This window comes from Stegostoma tigrinum, chromosome 34 (assembly GCF_030684315.1).
Source record: "Stegostoma tigrinum isolate sSteTig4 chromosome 34, sSteTig4.hap1, whole genome shotgun sequence".
In the NCBI taxonomy this organism is placed as follows: Eukaryota; Metazoa; Chordata; class Chondrichthyes; order Orectolobiformes; family Stegostomatidae; genus Stegostoma; species Stegostoma tigrinum.
Window position 1 is genome coordinate 25,219,876 of NC_081387.1, and position 22,287 is coordinate 25,242,162.

The 22,287-nt window shown below is 49.0% G+C and overlaps 1 protein-coding gene across 2 annotated transcripts; it reads right to left on the reverse strand.

Moving 5' to 3' along the window:
* Positions 1 to 269: 269 nt before the first annotated feature.
* On the reverse strand, positions 270 to 18,652 carry LOC125446515 (lymphotoxin-beta-like). 2 transcript variants are annotated; one of them, XM_048520148.2, is made up of 4 exons: positions 17,064 to 17,402; positions 6,238 to 6,274; positions 4,098 to 4,166; positions 270 to 1,930 (listed from the first exon to the last, which is right to left on the reverse strand). In XM_048520148.2, the coding sequence occupies exons 1-4, from the start codon at positions 17,214 to 17,216 to the stop codon at positions 1,494 to 1,496; spliced, it is 696 nt and encodes a 231-aa protein (XP_048376105.1). In that variant the 5' UTR covers positions 17,217 to 17,402; the 3' UTR covers positions 270 to 1,493. The 2 variants fall into 2 exon arrangements, with proteins under 2 accessions (XP_048376105.1, XP_059495424.1); XM_059639441.1 differs by lacking the exons at positions 6,238 to 6,274; positions 17,064 to 17,402 and adding an exon at positions 18,542 to 18,652.
* Between the last annotated feature and the right edge of the window lie 3,635 nt (positions 18,653 to 22,287).

Here is a 22,287-nt window from a genome sequence, read left to right on the forward strand (position 1 = left end):
TGTATTGCCAAGTGGATCAGCATTAAGTGAAGTCATGCCTATGTAAGAATAGCAGACTGGTGTTAGAAAGAGATAATGGGAACTGCAGATGCTGGAGAATCCAAGATAACAAAGTGTGGAGCTGGATGAACACAGCAGGCCAAGCAGCATCTCAGGAGCGCAAAAGCTGACGTTTCGGGCCTAGACCCTTCATCAGAGAGGAAGGGTCTAGGCCTGAAACGTCAGCTTTTGTGTTCCTGAGATGCTGCTCGGCCTGCTGTGTTCATCCAGCTCCACACTTTGTTATCTTGGTGTTAAAAAGAAATGCATTGTGCAGAAATTCAGCCATTACACAACGGTTACAACATGGAAAAAGAGGCTTGTGCCTAATTGGTCAACTTCACATGATCCATCTCCAGCACCTCACCCCATCAATAGCTCCATCTATTCCTCTCTCTGGGCTTTGTTTTCCATCCATCTTCTAGGACCCTGTGGACACAGCCTCGGAGTGAGGGGACAACCCTTTAGAACTGAGATGTGGAGGAATTTCTTCACTCAGAGGATGGTGACTTTGTGTTCAGATTCATTGCTTTAGATGACTGTGGATGCCAAGTCATTGAGTCTGTCTGAGACAGAGATGGATAGGTTTTTCATTTGTAAGGGGATTAAGGAAGACAGGGAGAAGGCAGGAAAATGGGTTTGGGAAACATGCCAGTCATGGTGGAGCAGACTCAATGGGCCAAATGGCCTACTTCTGCTCCTATGTTTTGTGGTCTTATGTTTTCTTTACAAATATGTTTCTGTTGTCCATCCCTGTTCCTCCCTGTGCTCATGGGTTCCACAGTCTGGGGGAACAGGATTCTCGTGATTCCACATTGAATCCTAAATTGGCCACCAATTGAGATGAGCAAGGAACTACACTGTAACCAGTCAGGGCTAATAAGATCTACAGTATAAGCAGAGAGGGTTATGAGACCTGTACAATGTACCCAATAAGAATTAACAAGGATCCAAAGTGTAATCAATCAGGATTAGCAAGGATCAACAGTATAACCAATCAGGGTTAATAGCACTGTACAATGTAACCAGTCATGGTTAACAAAGATCTATAGTTTAAACAAACATAGTTAATAAGGATCTACAGTCGAACCAATGTTAAGAATCAGGGTTTGCCTTAAATGACGGATCTCCTTGTGTTCGAATGAAGCCTCATGTGCCTTGGTACCAAACTTGAATCTGACTGACCCCCCCTGAGAAATAGCTGGATCTGACTGACTGTCCTGAGAAATAGCTGGATCTGACCGTCCTGAGAAATAGCTGGATCTGACTGACCCTCCTGAGAAATAGCTGTAGAATACTCTAACAGCGCCAGAAGGATTATATAAATGCAAGTTATTGTAAAAAAATAGATACAATATATGCTAAAAAAAAGTAACATTGTAACTCATATCCCACTTATTAATCTGTGCAAAGCCCTCTTTATCCCCTGGCCTTCCCACCCTCCAGGGCCAGGGTCAGATTTTGATGACACCAAAGAAGGTTTTTCCATCGAGGTAGTCCACCAGATGGGGGTTGCTGACATTCACAAAGAGCTGATGGTCCCTCTCGAGTTCTACCACTGCCCCCTGGCCTAGGGTGGTGTACCAGGAGCCCTTGTTGTGGTTCTTGCCACACACTGTCTCAGCGCCGCTGAGCAGGAGCAGGGGCTCGGGGTAAGAGTCGTGTTTGCGGTACACCCGGTTGTATAGAGTAACCGGTCGGTTCGTACACTCACTTCCACGGAAGCCCACCTGGCAGTACACATAGTACAGGCCTCGCTTGGGGATGACCAGAGATCGGCCAAGGTAACGCACTGAGTCCTTAGTAAAAGCCAGACCTCTGACTGACTCCCATTCCAGTGTGCGGTGAGAATGAACGCCGGCACTGTCCATGAGAGAACGGTGATAGATTCCTGCAAAGAGATGGAGAAACTAATATCAGATCAGCAAGGAATGAAACCCGCTGAACCTGAGCACACCAAGTCATCAATGACCCACTAACCTCCTGTGGATCTGTCACTGTTGGTCTCTGCTGGTCTGATGGTAATGTTAACAGTTTCGCAAACCTCAAGTCTGGGCTCGTGTTCTGGAAACTGCCTTCAAATTCCTCATGACTGTTGTGGAAGTTAACTCCTTTGTGTTAAAATAACTTTGGAATTGAAAAGCTTCCCCCAGTGATGACAACAGGATTATTGTAATGATCTAATCGGGTCCATTACCATCCTTTAGGGAAGGGAATCTGCCATGTGTACCTGGTCTGGTCTTTTTGTGTCTCTGTCTTTCCCCTTCTTTCTCTATTTAGGTTAGCTCTATCCCTCTTTCCTGACCATTCTCCTTTGCTATTGTTGCACCACTCCTGGTGGGCAATGCCTGTAAATTTTCTTTCCATTAGTAACATGGATGACTTGGAAGATCTTGGGCCTTTGGTGTTGTCCCTACCTCTGGGATAAAGACCTTGATTCAATTCCCACCCATGTTGGAGGTATGTCTTAACATACCTGAATAGATTGTTTAAGAGCTGGGTACTTGTGCCCAATGTCCACTGACATCCTTGATGTTTTCAGAGAGAGGTGGGCACCACAGGAGATGGAGGAATTATTTCTCTCTCTAACTCCACTTTAATTGCGTCCCCTCCCTCTCTTCCTACCTTCCCCAATGTGTGTCATTGTTGCACTGATGGATTGTGCTTGGGAATCATTCTTTAAATGAGAAACACAGGTGACGTGCCGACAATTTTGCTTAAAAAGACAACAGTTGCATTCTTATGGGTGATTTGGTGATGGTTTTATTTGTTTAAAAAATGAGCTGAGCTTTTGCATTTTAATTCTCTCTCTTTCCTTCTCGACTCATGCCCTTTTGTTATCATTGCATTGCCCCCAGTGGGCGGCACTGGTAATTGCTTCATTTACTTGGTGGTGAGGGTGATAGTTTTGTGTGAAGAAAGAGAGTTGGGTTCCTTAGAGAACTTCCTTGTGCATCTGTTCATAGGCCGTAGATAAGGTCAAAATTCACAACTGGCTGCCTCCTTCCACAGCTTTGTCGGGTCTCCTTGGAAAAGCAGCACACGAGGTGTCCATTGGCACATTTTCAGCTTTTTGAAATAGGTGAGCACCACAGGAGCTGCTGACTACTGATGCCCCCTTTGTTTCTCTCTTCTGGAATTTGGTGAATGATAAAGTCCTGCAGCATTTTTTTGTTTATTTGAAAGAAAAGAGTCTTCTTCCCAGTTTGGAGGGGTTGGTGTGTGGCTTCTGCACAGTGAAAAAGTTAAGGAGGGACACATGGAAACTTATGTTTGTGCCGGATTATAGATTTGTAACAAAACTGTTGTGAATCTTTAAAAGCACTTTAATTCCTAAATTCCATGTCTGGATCTCAGTCTGTTAAACAGGCAGCATTTTATAGTTCCCTGTACAAGGTTTAGGACTCTGAGTGCAGTGGGATCTGATCTAGAGCTGGCAAAGGCCATGAGAACTGTAGAGAAAGTCTTGGAATTAAAGTATTGTCAGGGACATAGGACGTGTCCAAGATGGACCGCCCACTATCTCAATTACCCGCGCCTTATCTGAGAAACATGAATTTAGCATCTCCTCACATCCCGCCCCTTCCCCCTTCTGTGTTTATCAACATTCTTCTTTTTTGTGCTCAATGTCTCATTTAAGAGCCAGCTTCCCAAGCCCAACTTTAAGCAAACCTGGAAAGTGAAATGCTCTGGGTTAATCAAACCATTATTCTTTATAACATAGAAGCAGACCCCCTCCACTATTGGGCTTTAGAACAAGCCTCTTGTATAGAAGAGGCACAAAGCATGTGGATGAGGGGTGTCCACTGTATAGACCAAGCGGCAGTATATCAGCATAAACTCAGGGATTTAATGAGGAGGTGACTGTTTGCCTTCAGAAATTTACAGGTATTTCCCAAAGCAACCTGTTCAGAAATGCTATGACACTGCCTTGGACCTGAGCTTGGTCTCCTGTCTCAGAGATTTGGACACAACCATTCCACCATAAGAACCCCTCAGGGATTTGCATTGGCTAACTCACAATAACTGTCAGATATTGAGAAAAACATTGTGTTTACCAATCAAATGAGCAGCTGGCTTCTCGTTGCCTGTCAGTTCCCACTGCTCATCACTGTCACCGATTCTCTCTGAAATGAAAGCAGTGTTATTGGTTAATGTGAGAATCACACAGGTGCCACTATCAGTATCTATGGTCTATAACATCTTTCAGAGCCAAACATGTACAATTAACCGAAGTATGAATCGTTTTATTGACGTGAAGTGTCGCATTCGGCGAGGACAGTGAGAAGCTTTTACAAGTTCGTTAATCAGTTTAAACAGTTAAAACACTGCACAAAAAAATTAACAGGAAATTCTTTGTTTTCTCAGTTCGGTTCAGCAGGGTCATATCAAAACAATACCTCTCTCTCTCTCTCTCTCTCTCTCTATCTGTCTCCTCCCAGATGCTACCACAGACACTATATTCACTTCTGCACTTTTCTGTTCTTCTTGCAGAGGCTAAGTACTCAAGAAAGACTGCTGAATTTTTAACTTTATTCCTTTAGTTTCTAGTTTATGAGAAGAAGGACTTTACTTACATCTTCTTCAATAATTTTCTACTTATTCTATGAAGGTCGGTAATGCTTAACTTTTTTAGCTGTGTTTCTCTCTTTTACGACTTTCTACCTAAGTTGTTTTTAGCTGGACACCATTATACCTAAGATGGAGCTGTGTGTGGCAAAATTAGACACTTTTTGCTCTACTCCTGCACCCCATACTTGAGAAATGTGTGGCCATAAAATCTAAACCTAAATCTGAATCAGTTTTGTTTTCAAGACAGGTTCACACCAGTGATGAGGTTTCTCAAAAGCCATGACATACTCGCCATGAACTCAGGCTGTGAGGTTTGTTTTTTCCTGTTTAATTTGATGTGAACTGAGATGTCCCCATCACATTTCTGCCTGTGGCTATTGCAACACTTTAACCCATTTCAAACCAGCTCATGTTAAAGCCTTGAGCTGGGAAGGTGAGGACAGGAGATTTTCTCAACGTGTTCCAAATCATGAATGCCTTTGACAGAGTAAATACAAAGGAACTAACCCACCTAGCCTGCACACAGTGAGCAATTTAGCATAACAAACCCACCTAACCTGCACATCTTTGAACTGTGGGAGGAAACTGGAGCACCCACAGGAAACCCACACAGGCACAGGGAGAATGTGCAAACTCCACACAGAGAGTTGGCTGAGGCTGGAATTAAACCCAGGTCGCTGGCAGTGAGAGGCAGCAATGCTACCCACTGAGTCACCGTGCACAACTCCACAGTCAGGATTGCTGAAGACAGAGACAGGTTGTGGAGATTTTACGCTTTGCACTTATCAGGAAAAATGCAAAAGTGCCAAATGTAAAATGATTGACACTGCAGGAGAAAATCATGCTGATTGGTCAGCTAGTCAATTCCAGTTTGCTGAGGAGCTGCCATGGGGGATGCAATGGGCAACAATGGGCTCTCCACGCAGTCAGATAATTCTATAGCTAAACTGGAACACACAGAGCAAATGACCCAGGTCAAAGTCTTACCTCCGGTCACTTGTAGCAGGATCCCATGAGCAGGTTAGGGAGGCAGGGACGAGCTGGGCTGGTTTTGGGATGTGGTGGGGGTAGGGGAGATTTTGAAGCTGGTGAACTCCACATTGATACCATTGGGCTGCAGGGTTCCCAAGCAGAATATGAGTTGCTGTTCCTGCACTAGCTTCAAAATCTCCCCTCCCCCCACCGCATACTACTTCCTAATCTGTTCTTCCTCTCACCTATTCCCTCCTCTCACCTCAAGCCGCGCTTCCATTTCCTACCTACTAACCTCATCCCGCCCCCCGTGACCTGTCCATCCTCCCTTGACTGGCCTATCCCCTCCCTACCTCCCCACCTATACTCACCTCTACAGACGCCATCCTTGCCCCCTTTAACTTGTCTGTCTCCTCTCCACCTATCTTCTCCTCTCTCCATCTTTGACCCGCCTTCCCCTCTCTCCCTATTTATTTCAGAACCCTCTCCCCATGCCCATTTTCTGATGATGGGTCTAGGCCCAAAACATCAGCTTTTGTGCTCCTGATATGCAGCTTGGCCTGCTGTGTTCATCCAGCTCCATACTTTGTTATTTAAGATCAGCCATGATCCCACTGAGGCTGGGTATCAGACACAGAATAATGCAGCACTTACCCAAATGTCCTTTCACCAGGGACACATTGTGAGGAATCTGTGGAGTGAAACAGAGAGAGGTAGTGCTCCCCTTTCCCCTTCAGCCTATTAAAAACAAACCTACATAAACTAGCCATCAAATTTGCCCCAAATGGTTCCCATTTTTGGTGAGTGGGAATGTCAGGGGAGTGAGTGAGTGGGAGGTAGGGGGCAGCGGGCTGAGAGGGAGATTTGAGAGAGGGTGAAGGTTGTGAGACAGGGAAGGCTGGGAAGGAGGAGACTGAGCATGTGCAGTCAAATCAGGCCATGTCTTTGAGAAACATTTTGCATTTACAAAAACCAGTATGTTCGCAGTGTTAATGGGAACTGCAGATGCTGGAGAATCCAAGATAACAAAGTGTGAAGCTGGATGAACACAGCAGGCCAAGCAGCATCTCAGGAGCACAAAAGCAGATGTTTCGGGCCTAGACCGTTCATCAGAAAAGGGGGATGGGGAGGGGGTTCAGAAATAAATAGGGAGAGAGGGGGAGGCGGGTTGAAGCTGGAGGAAAAGAAAATAGGTGGAGTAGAGAGTATAGGTGGGGAGGTAGGGAGGAGATAGGTCAGTCCAGGGAAGACCGACAGGTCAAGGAGGCGGGATGAAGTAGTAGGTAGGAAATGGAGGTGCAGCTTGAGGTGGGAGGAAGGGATAGGTGAGAGGAAGAACAGGTTAGGGAAGCAGAGACAGGCTGGACTGGTTTTGGGATGCAGTGGGGGAGGGGACGAGCTGGTGTGTTGTCTGCTTTTTTATCTCCACTTCGGAAAATTTGACTCCAACTTTTCCAATAACTGGAACGGAGGTCATTCAACACCTTCATTTAACAAGGCCATTGCAGAGGAAATTTACCAGGATGTTACCTGGACTGGAGAGATTTGGTTAAGAATAGAGATAGGACAGACTGAGGTTTTTGCCTTGGAGCAGAGGAGACTGACGGGGTGCCATAATTGAATGTCTAACATTATGAGGGACATACACAGGGCAGATAGTAAGAAACCTTCCCCCTTGTTTGAAGGGACAATGACTGGGGCCAGATATTTAAGCAAAGGGATAGCACCTACACAGGCCCCAAACCCCACCTCTTCCTCCGATACATTGATGACTGTATCGGCGCCGCCTCTTGCTCCCCAGAGGAGCTCGAACAGTTCATCCACTTCACCAACACCTTCCACCCCAACCTCAAGTGCACCTGGGCCATCTCCAACACATCCCTCACTTTCCTGGACCTCTCAGTCTCCGTCTCAGGCAACCAGCTTGTAACTGATGTCCATTTCAAGCCCACCGACTCCCACAGCTACCTAGAATACACCTCCTCGCACCCACCCTCCTGCAAAAATTCCATCCCCTATTCCCAATTCCTCCGCCTCCGCCGCATCTGCTCCCATGATAAGACATTCCACTCCCGCACATCCCAGATGTCCAAGTTCTTTAAGGACCGCAACTTTCCCCCCGCAGTGATCGAGAACGCCCTTGACCGCATCTCCCGTATTTCCCGCAACACATCCCTCACACCCCGCCCCCGCCACAACCGCCCCAAGAGGATCCCCCTCGTTCTCACACATCACCCTACCAACCTCCGGATACAACGCATCATCCTCCGACACTTCCGCCATTTACAATCCGACCCCACCACCCAAGACATTTTTCCATCCCCACCCCTGTCTGCTTTCCGGAGAGACCACTCTCTCCGTGACTCCCTTGTTCGCTCCACACTGCCCTCCAACCCCACCACACCCGGCACCTTCCCCTGCAACCGCAGGAAATGCTACACTTGCCCCCACACCTCCTCCCTCACCCCTATCCCAGGCCCCAAGATGACATTCCACATTAAGCAGAGGTTCACCTGCACATCTGCCAATGTGGTATACTGCATCCACTGTACCCGGTGCGGCTTCCTCTACATTGGGGAAACCAAACGGAGGCTTGGGGACCGCTTTGCAGAACACCTCCGCTCAGTTCGCGACAAACAACTGCACCTCCCAGTCGCAAACCATTTCCACTCCCCCTCCCATTCTCTAGATGACATGTCCATCATGGGCCTCCTGTACTGCCACAATGATGCCACCCGAAGGTTGCAGGAACAGCAACTCATATTCCGCCTGGGAACCCTGCAGCCATATGGTATCAATGTGGACTTCACCAGTTTCAAAATCTCCCCTTCCCCTACTGCATCCCTAAACCAGCCCAGTACGTCCCCTCCCCCCACTGCACCACACAACCAGCCCAGCTCCTCCCCCCCACCCACTGCATCCCAAAACCAGTCCAACCTGTCTCTGCCTCCCTAACCTGTTCTTCCTCTCACCCATCGCTTCCTCCCACCCCAAGCCGCACCCCCATCTACCTACTAACCTCATCCCACCTCCTTGACCTGTCCGTCTTCCCTGGACTGACCTATCCCCTCCCTACCTCCCCACCTATACTCTTTCCACCTATCTTCTTTACTCTCCATCTTCGGTCCGCCTCCCCCTCTCTCCCTATTTATTCCAGTTCCCTCTCCCCATCCCCCTCTCTGATGAAGGGTCTAGGCCCGAAACGTCAGCTTTTGTGCTCCTGAGATGCTGCTTGGCCTGCTGTGTTCATCCAGCCTCACATTTTATTATCAAAGGGATAGATGGTTTTGAAGAGATGTGAGGAAAAACATTTTCACCCAGAGGGTGGTGGGAACCTGGAATTCACTGTAAGGGTGGGAGAGGCCGAAACGATCATCACATTAAAGATAACAAGGTATAGAGCTGGATGAACACAGCAGTCCTGATGTTGCTTGGCCTGCTGTGTTCATCCAGCTCTACACCTTGTTTTCTCAGATTCTGCAGCATCTGCAGTTCCTACTATCTCTGAAACCATCACATTAAAGAAGTATTTAGATGTGGTCTTAATATTTAGATTTGATATGCGCCAAATGTTGGAAGATAGATGTTGAATAGTCAGTTGGTTGTTTTTGTGGCACAGATTCCATGGGCCAAAGGGCCCTTTTCTGTGTTGTAGATCTCTGTGAGATCTGTGAGCTAACTCCTTATCCTCACCCTTGTATCACAGTCCTGTTCCTTCAGAAGAATTTATGATATTTAAAGCTGCTAGTTCTGTAGAAGTGAGTGCCCTGGTTGTTTAAGAAGGGGCTCCTCTCCTGAATGTGTGGTGTGATAGGCTGTTTAGTTCTGCCTGGTGATCCTATGGGGATATACCTCAGACCAATCATTCCACTGACCCTACAACCCAAAGCAGGTCTTTACCAGGATCTCCTGTCTAACTCCACCTCCTTCTACCTTTTCCCATCCAACTCAATCCAATCCCCTCCCTTGTGGATTTACCCACTTCCCCATAAATCCTTCGACAATCCATGCCTGGGCCACAACCTGTCAAAGTGAGTGTCACGTTCTTACCATCTGTCTGGGGAAAGGATTATGAATTCCCCCTGGATTTAGTTGTGACATCACTTCCCAATTTTTCCCTCTGGTCTTGGCCAAACCATGAACAAAGTGAAACCTTTTCTGTCCAGCTTCCCTGACCATGGTACACTCACTGACTGCATCTCCCCTTATCCATGGTACACTCACTGACTGCGTCTCCTCTTGTCCATGGTACACTCACTGACTGCGTCTTCCCTTATCCATAGTACACTCACTGACTGCATCTCCTCTTGTCCATGGTACACTCACTGGCTGCATCTCCTCTTGTCCATGGTACACTCACTGACTGCGTCTTCCCTCATCCATAGCACACTCACTGACTGCATCTCCCCTTGTCCATGTTACACTCACTGACTGCGCCTCCCCTTATCCATGGTACACTCACTGACTGCGCCTCCCCTTATCCATGGTACACTCACTGACTGCATCTCCCCTTGCCCATGGTACACTCACTGACTACACTTTTCCCTGTCAGACTCACTGCCCGTACCCCTCCCTTGTCTGTGGTACACTCACTGATCATACTGTTCTGCTGTTAAACTGAAGTTGAGCGTCTTACAGGAACAAACCTGCCGATCTAATTTGAAGGGTTGAACTAGGCTGAACAAGTTCTTGTCTGGAATTTCCAGCAGAACTGGGCATTCTCCCAACCCTCCATCCCTCAGTGGGCAAGGGGAATTATTCATCATATCCGCAACTTCTCCACCATTCAGTATTTCCTTGCCAATTGCTGCAGGGCAGGGAGAGTTGTATTTACCTGTGTTCTTGCTCCCCCTGAAGAACAGTCATTGCTCTGTCTGGTCCTTAACTGGATGAGCCAGTAGTCCAGCAGAGACCACTACAATGACATCGGGCCTTGTTGTTTAAAGGTTGGGGCTGGAAATGGAATGTAAAAATGGGGACTTGCGCTGGAGTTGTCGGTGAACTGTGTTGAGGTTTAATCTCCTTACATAAGGAAGGACATTACAGCTTCAGCAGTCATTCAGAGAACGTTCACTTGGTTGTTCCTGGGATGGGGATTGACCATCATATGGGAAAAGCTGAGCCTGTATCCTTCACAGTTCAGAAGAATGAGAGACGCCGTTACTGAAGCCATCGTAAAGATCCTGAAGGGGTTTTGATAGGATGAGTTTTGATGTTTCCTGTCAGAGGGGGAATGAAGGTGAGAACTCAGTGATACAATTAAAGGGTTTCCCCATTTAAGACAGAGATGAGGGAAACTTTTCTGTCAGACGGTTGTGAGCCTGTGCTACACTCTAGCCCAGCAAGTGGCGGAGGAAGGTTATTGAATATTTTTAAGGCTAATTTTTGACTGACAGTGAAGTCAAGCCACAACTCAATCTGCTATGATCATAGTGAATGGCGGAGCAGTTTGAGGGGGGGTCAATGGGCCTTGGGTAGTATATTTGTAAGACAGCTCAGGGTTAGGTTGTCAGGGCAGGTGGTGGAAATGGGGAGGTATTCCATCTACCGTCAAAGGGTGAGGAGAGATCTCATCGAGATCTTCCATCTATTTGGGGCAATCGATCCGGTAGGAGTGGGAGAACCAGCTCCCTGGAACCCATTAGGAGGAAAGGGTATGACAGAAAAATAGACCCAGGCAGAGTGATACCAGCCAGCACTGTCCATCACGGAGAGACGGGAAACAAAAATTCTCCAACCCAAGAAAAAGCGGAGGACACTAAGGAACCTGAGAAGGTTCAGGAAGATGAGGAGGATGAGAAAGATGAGGAGATTGAGGAAGACAAGGAGAATGAGGAAGCTGAGCAGACTTCCAGGATGGATATTCCCAGGTTTCAGTCAGGTGACGGGAACACAGGAGCTGTAGCAAAGGATCATGATCGGGTATCGATCACAGTGAGTGGATTTAATATGTCTGAGTGACTGGCTGGAATTCTACCCCTCGCAGGCAGTTAACCCACCCTAATAAAAATCAAATGAACTGCGGATGCTTTAAATCAGGAACGAAAACAAAGTTGCTGGAAAAGCTCAGCAGGTATGGCGGCATCCATGGAGTAGAAAACAGAGTTATCGTTTTGGGTCCGCTGACCCTTTCTCAGTTTATCTACCTTACACAGGCCTGAGGCGGGGGGGAAAGGACAGTCTCTGACCCACTGTCCCACCCAGTCCCAGACAGAGACAGTATCTGACCCACTGTCCCACCCAGTCCCAGAGGGTAACTGCACAATACGATGAGGGACTCTGCGTCCGTACTGCTGTCTCATTGCCAGTAAGGCCTCTTTGATAACCAGACAGACTGGTGTGTTTAATGAGAGCTGAGCCTGCCACAAGATTGTGCTGTGCAGGTTACTGTGGGCTCCCTAGAAAAAACACATCAGCCACCTTGTTAATTCTGTACTGTGTCTGCAAATTGATAAACATCAGGTAAGAGTACCTGTTAACGTTGGTCACATGAGAATGTACCCAAGAAGGGAAAGACAGCAGGATGTCTGCACTAGTTGGAGATTGGCTCTGCAGGGTGTGGTGTAAAATGCAGCAGCTCATTCTGAAATTGGCACTGGTCTGACCCTGCTGTTCTTAGAAGTTTATCACTGGCATCTCACCAGGAACTCAGTCACTACTAACCACTGAGTGCATGACTACTGAAAGATTACAGCCACTCCTGGTCATTGGAGATGAGAATGGACAGCACATCTTGGGAATTCTGATAAGGAAAGCAAAGCAAGAGGCTTGTCCTTGTCCAGAGAGGAAGGAGCCATTGCACCATGTGTCAGACCTGAGGCAAGTGTTGGCTTTAGTAAGAACTTTGTTCCAACTTTGCTCTGATTTGAAAAGGACAAAGAACAGCAGTTATAAAGGACCTTTCATAACACGAGAAAGGCCCTTCCAGCAAAGAAGGCATGTTCCTGAAGTGTAGTCATTCACGAAACATGGCTGACTATTTATTCACAGTAAGATCTCCCAATCAGTCAACTCCACAATGACAACCAGATTGTGTGTCTGTTTGCGTGTCTGTCTCTGTGCTTGCGTGCATTTTGTGTGTCTGTCTGTCTATCTTTATCTGTGTGTATCTGCATCTTGGTCTGTGCATGTGCCTGTGTGTTTATGTGTGTCTGTTTAAGTGTGCCTGTGTCTGTCTGTGTGTGTACATATCTGTGTGTGCATGTTTATGCATTGGTGTGTGTGAATGTGTCTGTGTCTCAGTGTGCGCATGTAAGTGTGTGTCTATTTGTGTCTCTGTGTCTGTATCACTGTGTCTGTCTTTGTGTGTCATGTGCTTGTGTGTACATGTGTGTATGTGTGTTTCTGCCTGTGCCTGAGTGTGTGCCTATGTGCATTTGTGTTTCTGTGAATCTGTGTGTGTGTGTGTGTGTGTGTGTGTGTGTGTGTGTGTGTGTGTATGTGTGTGTGTGTGTGTGTGTGCCTGTGTGTTTTTGTGTGTGAGTCTGCCAGTGTGTGGTTTTGATGAATGGTTTCTGGTGAAAGAACAAATGTTGACCAGTCGCAGCTCCCTGCTCCCCTGTGAAATATTCAGCCAAAGAGGGTGGCCCATTTGGCCCCTCAAGCCGGCTCGAAAAGTCATGGCTGATCTGACTGGAACATCAACTCTATATTCCTGCATAGCCCCTGAGAATTGTTTATTGACCTTGGATATCAAGAATCTCATCCAGCTCAGAGCTAATATAGTGAATAGGATCTTGCCCAAGTACAGATATAGGCAGGGCATGCTCATCTCATCCAATTTCTCAGCTTGCAGCATAGTCAGGCCATTCAGCCCATCAGATTTCCTCCATCCAGTAAGGAGCATGAAGGGACATGATGAGACATTGGGAACATCTCTTGTGAAGTCATCTTGGGATTTCGCTAATGCTCTGGGTCAGAGGTTCAAATCCTATCAATGTCACATTTTAAATTTATAAAGAAAAGCAGCATTGAAAGCTCATTAGCTATGGCAACCATCAAGGATTGTTGTAAATACCTGTCCAGTTCACAAACATCCTTTAGGGATATCTACACTGAGAGGGAACTACTGAGGGTGTGCTGTACTTCAGAGAGTCAGTACTGAGTGAGTGCCGCACTGTCAAAAGGTTAGCATTGTGATAGAGCTGGACTATCAGTGAGTCAGTACTGAGGGAGTGCTGCACTATCAGAGGGTCAGTACTGAGGGAGTGCTGTATCTCAGAGGGTCAGTACTGAGGGAGTGCTGTATCTCAGAGGGTCAGTACTCAGGGAGTGCCGCACTGTCAGAGGGTCAGTACTGAGGGAGTGCTACACTATCAGAGGGTCAGTACTGAGGGAGTGCTGTATCTCAGAGGGTCAGTACTGAGGGAGTGCTGTATCTCAGAGGGTCAGTACTCAGGGAGTGCCGCACTGTCAGAGGGTCAGTCCTGAGTGAGTTCTGCACTGTCAAAAGGTTAGCATTGTGATAGAGCTGGACTATCAGAGAGTCAGTACTGAGGGAGTGCTGCACTATCAGAGGGTCAGTACTGAGGGAGTGCAGCACTATCAGAGGGTCAGTACTGAGCGAGTGCAGCACAGTCAGATGGTTGGTTGTCAGGGAGTGGCACACTGTCAGACGGTCAGTACTGAGGGAGTGCCGTACTGTCAGAGGATCAGTACTGAGGGGTTGCCGCACTGTCAGAGGGTCAGTACTGAGGGGTTGCCGCACTGTCAGAGAGTTGGCAGTAAGGGAGAGCTGCACTGTCAGAGATTAGTACAGAAAGAGTGTGCAATGTCAGACGGTCAGTGTGAGGGAATGCTGCACTCTCAGAGTCAGTACTAAGGGTGTGCAGCACTGTCAGAGGGTCAGTAGTGAGGGAGTGCTGCATTGTTGGAGGGTCAGTACTGAGGAGGTGTCACACAACCACAGTTGCCTTGTTTCACATCAGTCATTACCCCAACTCCCCTGATGATCGTCCCTTGTCCCGATGGTAGCAATCCCAGAGCTGTGTGACTTTTTGAAGAGCGGGAGGGGAAACCCCCTCACACCCTGATCAATATTTGTGCCTTACGCTAATGAGCAACACAGAAAGGAGACAGACTCTTCCCCTCCCAGGCAGATGGCCATGGCCGAGATCTGACAGCGGGATCCAGTGGGGAAGATGTGTGAAGCTGGATGAACACAGCAGGCAAAGCAGCATCTCAGGAGCACAAAAGCTGACGTTTTGGGCCTAGACCCTTCATCAGAAAGGGGGATGGCGTGAGGGTTCTGGAATAAATAGGGCCCCGAGGTTGGTCCGGAGGGAGGTGGGTAACTTCTTCAGGTTAGGCATCAGGAAGCTGTGACTGCACCTCCCAGTCGCAAACCATTTCCACTCCCCCTCCCATTCTTTAGATGACATGTCCATCATGGGCCTCCTGCAGTGCCACAATGATGCCACCCGAAGGTTGCAGGAACAGCAACTCATATTCCGCTTGGGAACCCTGCAGCCATATGGTATCAATGTGGACTTCACCAGCTTCAAAATCTCCCCTTCCCCCACCGCATCCCAAAACCAGCCCAGTTTGTCCCCTCCCCCCACTGCACCACACAACCAGCCCAGCTCTTCCCCTCCACCCACTGCATCCCAAAACCAGTCCAACCTGTCTCTGCCTCCCTAACCTGTTCTTCCTCTCACCCATCCCTTCCTCCCACCCCAAGCTGCACCCCCATCTCCTACCTACTAACCTCATCCCACCTCCTTGACCTGTCCGTCTTCCCTGGACTGACCTATCCCCTCCCTCCCTCCCCACCTATACTCTCCTCCCCACCTAACTTCTTTTCTCTCCATCTTCGGTCCGCCTCCCCCTCTCTCCCTATTTATTCCAGAACCCTCACCCCATCCCCCTCTCTGATGAAGGGTCTAGGCCCGAAACGTCAGCTTTTGTGCTCCTGAGATGCTGCTGGGCCTGCTGTGTTCATCCAATCTCACATTTTATTATCCAGGAAGCTGTGGTTTCCCAGTTTCACCCCGAGAACATCACTGCTTCAGCTCGGTCAGCAAAGGGATCACAGGCAGCTTGACAAGATCAGCCCGAGCAGCCCACCGCCCCACCCCGACCACCGGCAGCCCCAGCAGGAACACAAAGGGGAGGGACAGACCCTGAGGTTTATACACACCGCTATGTGTTGGGGCTTGGGGAGGATGTTGATGGGGGTGAGGAATGCAGCTGAGAAGCTGTTCAAGGTGAAAATAACAAAGCAGCATCTGGCCATATCCCTCTACGCCCGTCCGATCCTTCCACCCATCCAGATGCCTTTTAAATGTTGTAATTGTACCAGGCTCCACCACTTCCTCTGGCAGCTTGTTCCATTACCTATCGCCCCCTGTGTGAAAAAGTTGCCCCTTGGGTCTCTTTTAAATCTTTCTCTTCTCACCTTAAACCTATGCCCCTCTTGTTTTGGAGTCCCCCGCCCTGGGGAAAAAGACCTTGACTGTTCACCCTCTCCATGCCCCTCATGATTTTATAAACCTCTATGAGTTCACCCCTCAGCCTCCGAATCTCGAGGGAAAATAGTCCCAGCCTATTCAAGCTCTCTATCCCTCAAACCCCTCAACCCTGTCAACATCCTTGCTGATCTTTTCCGAACACTTTCGAGTTTCACAACATCCTTCCTGTATCAGGGAGACCAGAGCTGCATGCAATACTCCAACAGTGGCCGAACCAATGTCCTGCCCAGCAGCAACATGACCTCCCAACTCCTGTACTCAATGCACTGACCAGGAAAGGACGTGTCCGGCCAAACTCAGCCTTCTCAGCGAGAGCACTGTGTTCGGTTCTCACTGTCCTGTTGGTGAACTCTAGGAGGGAAAGGGTTGAAGAGGGGCATTGCAATATCATCCAACAAAGAGGGGGCATCTTGAACATTCATTCGTGGGATGTGGGTATCGCTGGCTGGGACCAGCTCACCGGGTTCTCACGTGCAGACCCCGGCTCCCCCTCCTGACCCTCCGCATTTTACATTGCCTCCTCCACCACCCTCCCCACCCCCCAACAAATGGCTGAGCTCCCACTGGCGAGTAATGGAGAACATTCGGTCCCTTAAGTAGTGACTGGGATCTTGTCAAAGGTCATCCCGGAGGGGGGAGGGGGATCTCCAACCATCCTGGCTACACTCCCTGCCCCTCACCCACCTCCCTCTCCAAGGGCACTGGGCCAATGGGATGCTCCACATGCTGACCACTCAGTGACTAGATTCCCAATTGGCCTCAGTGCCATTCCCGGGATTTCCCGAGCGATTCTCGAGCCCTTGACTCCGAGAGGTAGCGATTTATAACGAGGACAGCTTCAGCGTAAAGGGGGAAACTTCAAATTATCCTTATACTGATCCTTTCACCAACAAGGAAGATCTGCATTTGTCTAGCACCTATCACATCGGCGGGCTCCCCCGAGGTGGGTGGCGTGACTCCGAAGCGTAGCGCTAACCTCCCCATCGCCGCCCTCCCCCTCCGCTGCCTCACCTGCTCTGGGTGGCCTGGCTGGCCTCCACATCGGAAGTAGATGACAAGCAGGGCCGTGGTGGGCACTGACAGCCCCAGGGTCAGTAAGGCAGTGCCGAGTACAGGGGCCAGGCGGCCAGCAGCTCCATCCGCTGCCTTCTCCGAGCCAGGCATGGGGCTGGGGGAGATCTCCTGGGCTGGGTTTGGGGTGGTGTCTGCTCCGAGTGCCTCACTCCCTCTCCCTCTGGTAGATGCTGCAGGGCAGGGCTGGGGGCTGCTTTCTCAGCCCGTGTGTGGGACTAGACACACAGAGACAGACACAGATTGTGAGCCCCTGCCAGCTCCCAGGCACTCAGTCGCTTTCCAATTCTCAACTTTTACATCTCCGCCCACAGAGGCTCTCGCCAATCAGCGATTTCTGACTTTTCTTCCGGGCTTTCAGTTTCCAGTGAATGGAAATAGTCTCTCTCTTCATAGAATCATAGAATTCCTACAGTGTGGAAACAGGCCCTTCGGCCCAACATCCACACCGAACGCTCAGAGCATCCCACCCAGGCCCATTCCCCTTTTAACCCCTCCAAATCTAGGTATCCCTTAAACACTACAGGCAGTTTAGCATGGCCACTTCACCTAACCCGTGCATCTTCGGAACGTGGGAGCACCCGGAGGAAACCCACGCAGACACGGGGAGCATGTGCAAACTCCACACAGACAGTCGCCCGAGAGTGGTATCGCACCCGACTTAACCACCAAGCCACCGTGCCACCTCCTTTTGCCTCTCTCTCCTTTCCCTTTACCGTCCCACCCCCCAAACAGCTTTCTCTCCTACACATCCAACTCTCGTCCCCTCCCATCCCTCACCCACTCCCACTCCCCGCTCTGACGATCGGGGGATAAATCATTTGCCCATTTGATCTTCAAGCAAACAAGGCAGCTTTGAAAAATCCCTGCGCCCCCCACTCCCTGTTCCTCTCGGTAAATGTGTTTCTGAATCGCGACCCTCCCCTTTCTAGTTATCGAAGCTATGGAGGCCACTGAGCCCATCAAGCCTGCTTTTAACAATGTCAGTTAGGGCTGAGCGCAGCGGAGTGAAGGAATTGGGACCCATAAAAATCTACAAATTTCAACCAGGAATAGATATTCCCGATGACTGGGGAGCCCAGGCCAAGGGGATCACAGTTTAAGGATACAAAGTGAGCCATTAAGGTGAGGAGATGAGGAGAAATATCTTCACCCAGAGAGTGGCGAGCCAGTGAAGTTCACCACCAATGGAAGTGGTTGAAGACAAAACACCGAATGTTTTCAAGAAGGAGTTAGATATAATTCTTAGGGCTATCGGGATCATAAAGCCATAAGATATGGGATCAGAACTAGGCCATTCAGCCCTTCGAGCCTGCTTCACCATTCAATCATGGTTAGGACGTTTCTGAACATTATTCTCCTACCTTCTCCCCGTGATCCTGACTGATCAAAACCCGAACTAGCTCTGTCTTACTCACTGACTTGGCTCTCACAGCCTTCAGCGGAAATGAGTTCCACAGTCACCACCCTCTGTTTGAAGAGATTCCTCCTCATCAGTGCTACGGGGTCGTCCCTTCTTTGTGCGGCTGGGCCCTTGTGCCCTAGTCTCTCCTGCTGGCGAAAACATCTTCTCTGCATCCGCTCTATCCAGGCATCTCCAGTATTCAGGAAGTTGCGATGGGAACACGCCTCATCATTCCAAACTTCACCGAGTTCAGTTCAGAGCCTTAAGCTGCCCTCACGTGACAAGGATTTAAAGCTGCGGTGGGAAAGCAGGAACGGGCGACTGAGTGGAATGATTAGCCATGATCATGATAAATGGTGGAGTAGTCTCAACGGGCTGAATGGCCTCCTCCTATTTTGTCTCGGTTGCTCAAAGATCACGGCTCTTCTGACTGTAACCTCAAATTCTGGGCATGGAATTGAACACAACACTCCCAATGTTGTCTGACCAATGATTTGTAGAGGTGCAGCATCACTTCCTCACTTTCATTCTCTGTGCCTTTATTTATAAACCCAGGCATCCTTTCAACTTGCCAGGCCACCTTCAGAGAATTATGCATGTGAGCCCCCTGCCCACCACCCCCTTCCCCGTTTCTGTACTCCTCAAAAGTTACACCATTGAGCCTGTATTGTATCGCCGTGTTTCTTCTGTGAAAACGAATTACCTTCCACTTCCCGGTATTGAAATTCACCTGTTAGTCTCAAACTAACAGGTTCTGTGGAAGGGTCACGGGACCCGAAACGTTAACGTTTAAGGATACAGAGTGAGCCATTAAGGTGAGGGGATGAGGAGAAATATCATCACCCAGAGAGTGGTGAGCCGCTAACGTTAACGTATCCTTTAACATCTCCTTCGCAGATGCTGCCAGACCTGCTGAGCTTTTCCAGCAACTTTGCTTTTGTTGCTGATTTACAGCATCTCCTTTCGGTTTTTATTGCCCAGTTAGTCTGTCTGCCCATCTCACCAACTGGCCAATGTCCCTTTGAATTCGCTCAGCATCATCCTCACATTCCACTGTTCTCCCTCGCTTAATATCAGAGGCACGTTTAGAAATTTTGCCTTTAACACTCACATAAATCAGAAAAAAGCAAAGCTCCCAACACCAATCCCTGGGAAAGAGATAACAAAGTGTGGAGCTGGATGAACACAACAGGTCAAGCAGCATCTCAGGAGCACAAAAGCTGACGTTTCAGGCCGAGGCTCTCTGATGAAGAGTCTAGGCCCGAAACGTCAGCTTTTGTGCTCCTGAGATGCTGCTGGGCCTGCTGTGTTCATCCAGCTCCACAGTTTATTATCTTGGATTCTCCAGCATCTGCAGTTCCCATTATCACCAATTCCTGGGAACGCCTTTTTCCATTCATCCCCAGTCTGAAAAATGCCCGTCTATTGCTACTCCCTGTTTCCTATCTTCTGGCAAACCCCAAATTCATACTGCCATCAATCCCTACTATTTACAAATGGCTAACCAACCTGCCATGTGGCACCGTATCAAATGCTTTCACACCCACTGCATCACTCCCATCCAGTGGCGAAGTCACCTCGTGAAACAACACCATGATATTTCTCAGACATGACCTGCCCCTGACAAAGCCGAGCTGACTCGCTAGTGTGGCTGATCTTGGGAATTACTTTCCTATGGAAAATCTGACTCCCCCAGCTTTAAACATCTTGGACGATGGAGCATCCTTATCCCTCTGGGTTCAGAGTTCCAAAAACTCACACAATTGTTGACCGAAGCGACTTCTCCTCATCCGAGCTCCCAATCTTGACACCGGTGACCCCATGTTATAGACTCCCTGGACAGCAGCTACAAGCTGTCAATATTTACCCCGTTAAGCACCCCCCCCCATCAGAAACATCACTGTCTCAATAAGATCACATGTCATTCTCCTAAACCCGAGTCGGTTTCCTTCATCTTCATTTTAGACAGCCCCTGTTCCCGGGGAAAATTTTCATGAACGTTTACTTTCCTGCTTCCGACGCGAGTACACCTTTTCTTAAACGCGGAGACAAATACTGCGCTCGGTGTTGGACACGGAACATATCAGGTCCTTACATGGTAGCACGAGCCCATTGGGGTTAATATCCATCAATGAGTTAAACTCCAGAGAGAAGGGAGAGCAGTCACAGGGGGAGATGGAAGAAGGTAGCAGCATTCTCTGATGAAGAGGACAGGGCAGAGAGGAGAGCTCACTGGGGCCCAGGGAGAGCAGAGACGGGGGAGCCGTTCCCACTCATTATAGGACAGTGAACGGGACGGCAGAGATTTCAAGTAAATCAAGGAAAACTGGTGTCAGGAGCATCCCAGAGACACAGAGAGGAGACAGGGTCCAGAATGTACTGTCTGGGAGTGTCGGGGAGGCGGGTTCACTCGAGTGGTTCGGGTGTGGAATGTACTATCTCAGAGTTTGGCCGGATAGAGGAGGCTTTCATGGAGATTGGGAGATTGGTAGATCGCTGAGAATCGAACACATGGACCCGTCCATCAGGAAAGACAGAGACAGAGAGAGACAGACAGGATAGATAGATAGGGAGAGAGAGTGAGAGGGAGAGACAGAGAGAGAGAGAGAAGGGGAGAAAGGAAATAGTGTGTTGCACCGGGAGGACTGTGTTGTGGGATGAGACGTCCTGGGGTGGGGGGGGGGGGGGCGGTAACAGGCGATGTGGTTCTCATTGCTTTCCCTGGCTGCAACGCAACATTGCATTCGCATAGCGCCTTGCACTACTTCATGTGGCTCCACTGTGTTCCGCAACCAAGTAACCGCTGATCCTTTACTTGTTGCAATGCAGCGCACCGGGAAACGCGGCCGTCCATTTGCGCACAGCAAGATTCCACCAATAAGCTGGGGATCTGGATATTGGCCAGGCACGGGACTTTCAGTATTGTTGGTTGAGGAGTGCATGTGCTGGACTCAGCAGAAACTGCAGAGTATTCCCGGGAAATCATGTCTGCAATTTCCTGAAAAACATGCAGGGATCGGGGAGAGAAAAGCTGAGCTCCCAAAGGAAGTGAGACCCAGTTCGGCTGTTCCCCTGAGACTCTGGTCTGACCCCCAATCAACCTGATCCCCCCACAGCCTCCTCACCACCTCCATCACAGCAGCACTGCCTGAATGTCACCTGTGACTGAGCATTTGCCCCGGCTTCCCCCTCACCCCTGTCCCCCAGCTGCAACAAAAATCCAAGCAGCCTGTTCTCCCAGAAGGCATCCCCCCCGCCTTCCATTATCTCCTGAAATATCAGGGCACTGCCCTGTATCCTGCCTCACTCCCACGCTCCACCTCAATCCCACTCCTCATTCCTCTTCCCCATGACCTACATTAGCTTCCAGCCCAGTTATATCATAGTTTCCAATTCTCCTCCTCGTTTTCCAATCCCTCCCTGTAAGCTCCTCCACCCTCCGAGACATTATCCATCATCAACCTCCGAACACATCTCTCCGAACCTTCGTACATTACCTTTTGTCCCATTCAGACATTCCTTAAAATTTCTCCCAGCTTTCAGTCAGAGCAAAAACACTGAATAATTCCCATGTGAAACACCATGGCTGTTGATGGCATTATATCAATGTACCTTGCTGTTTTTCACCAGCATGCAATGCAAGATCAACATTGAAGGATCAACACTAGAGGAGATCAACTTTGGAGGAACCACTTCAGGCAAGCACTACCAGGGGATCCACCCTGGGAACCAAGACTGAATGCACGCTGAGGAGATCAA

What these genes read in the sequence shown, in the direction of transcription:
- LOC125446515 (XM_048520148.2), bottom strand. Translation starts at nt 17,216, where the DNA reads ATGCCTGGCTCGGAGAAGGCAGCGGATGGAGCTGCTGGCCGCCTGGCC. An exon ending in AGCCAGGCCACCCAGAGCAG is followed by an intron (nt 6,275 to 17,063) that starts GTGAGGCAGCGG and finishes TTCACTCCACAG; the next exon opens with ATTCCTCACAATGTGTCCCT. An exon ending in GCCAGCTGCTCATTTGATTG is followed by an intron (nt 1,931 to 4,097) that starts GTAAACACAATG and finishes ATCTCTTTGCAG; the next exon opens with GAATCTATCACCGTTCTCTC.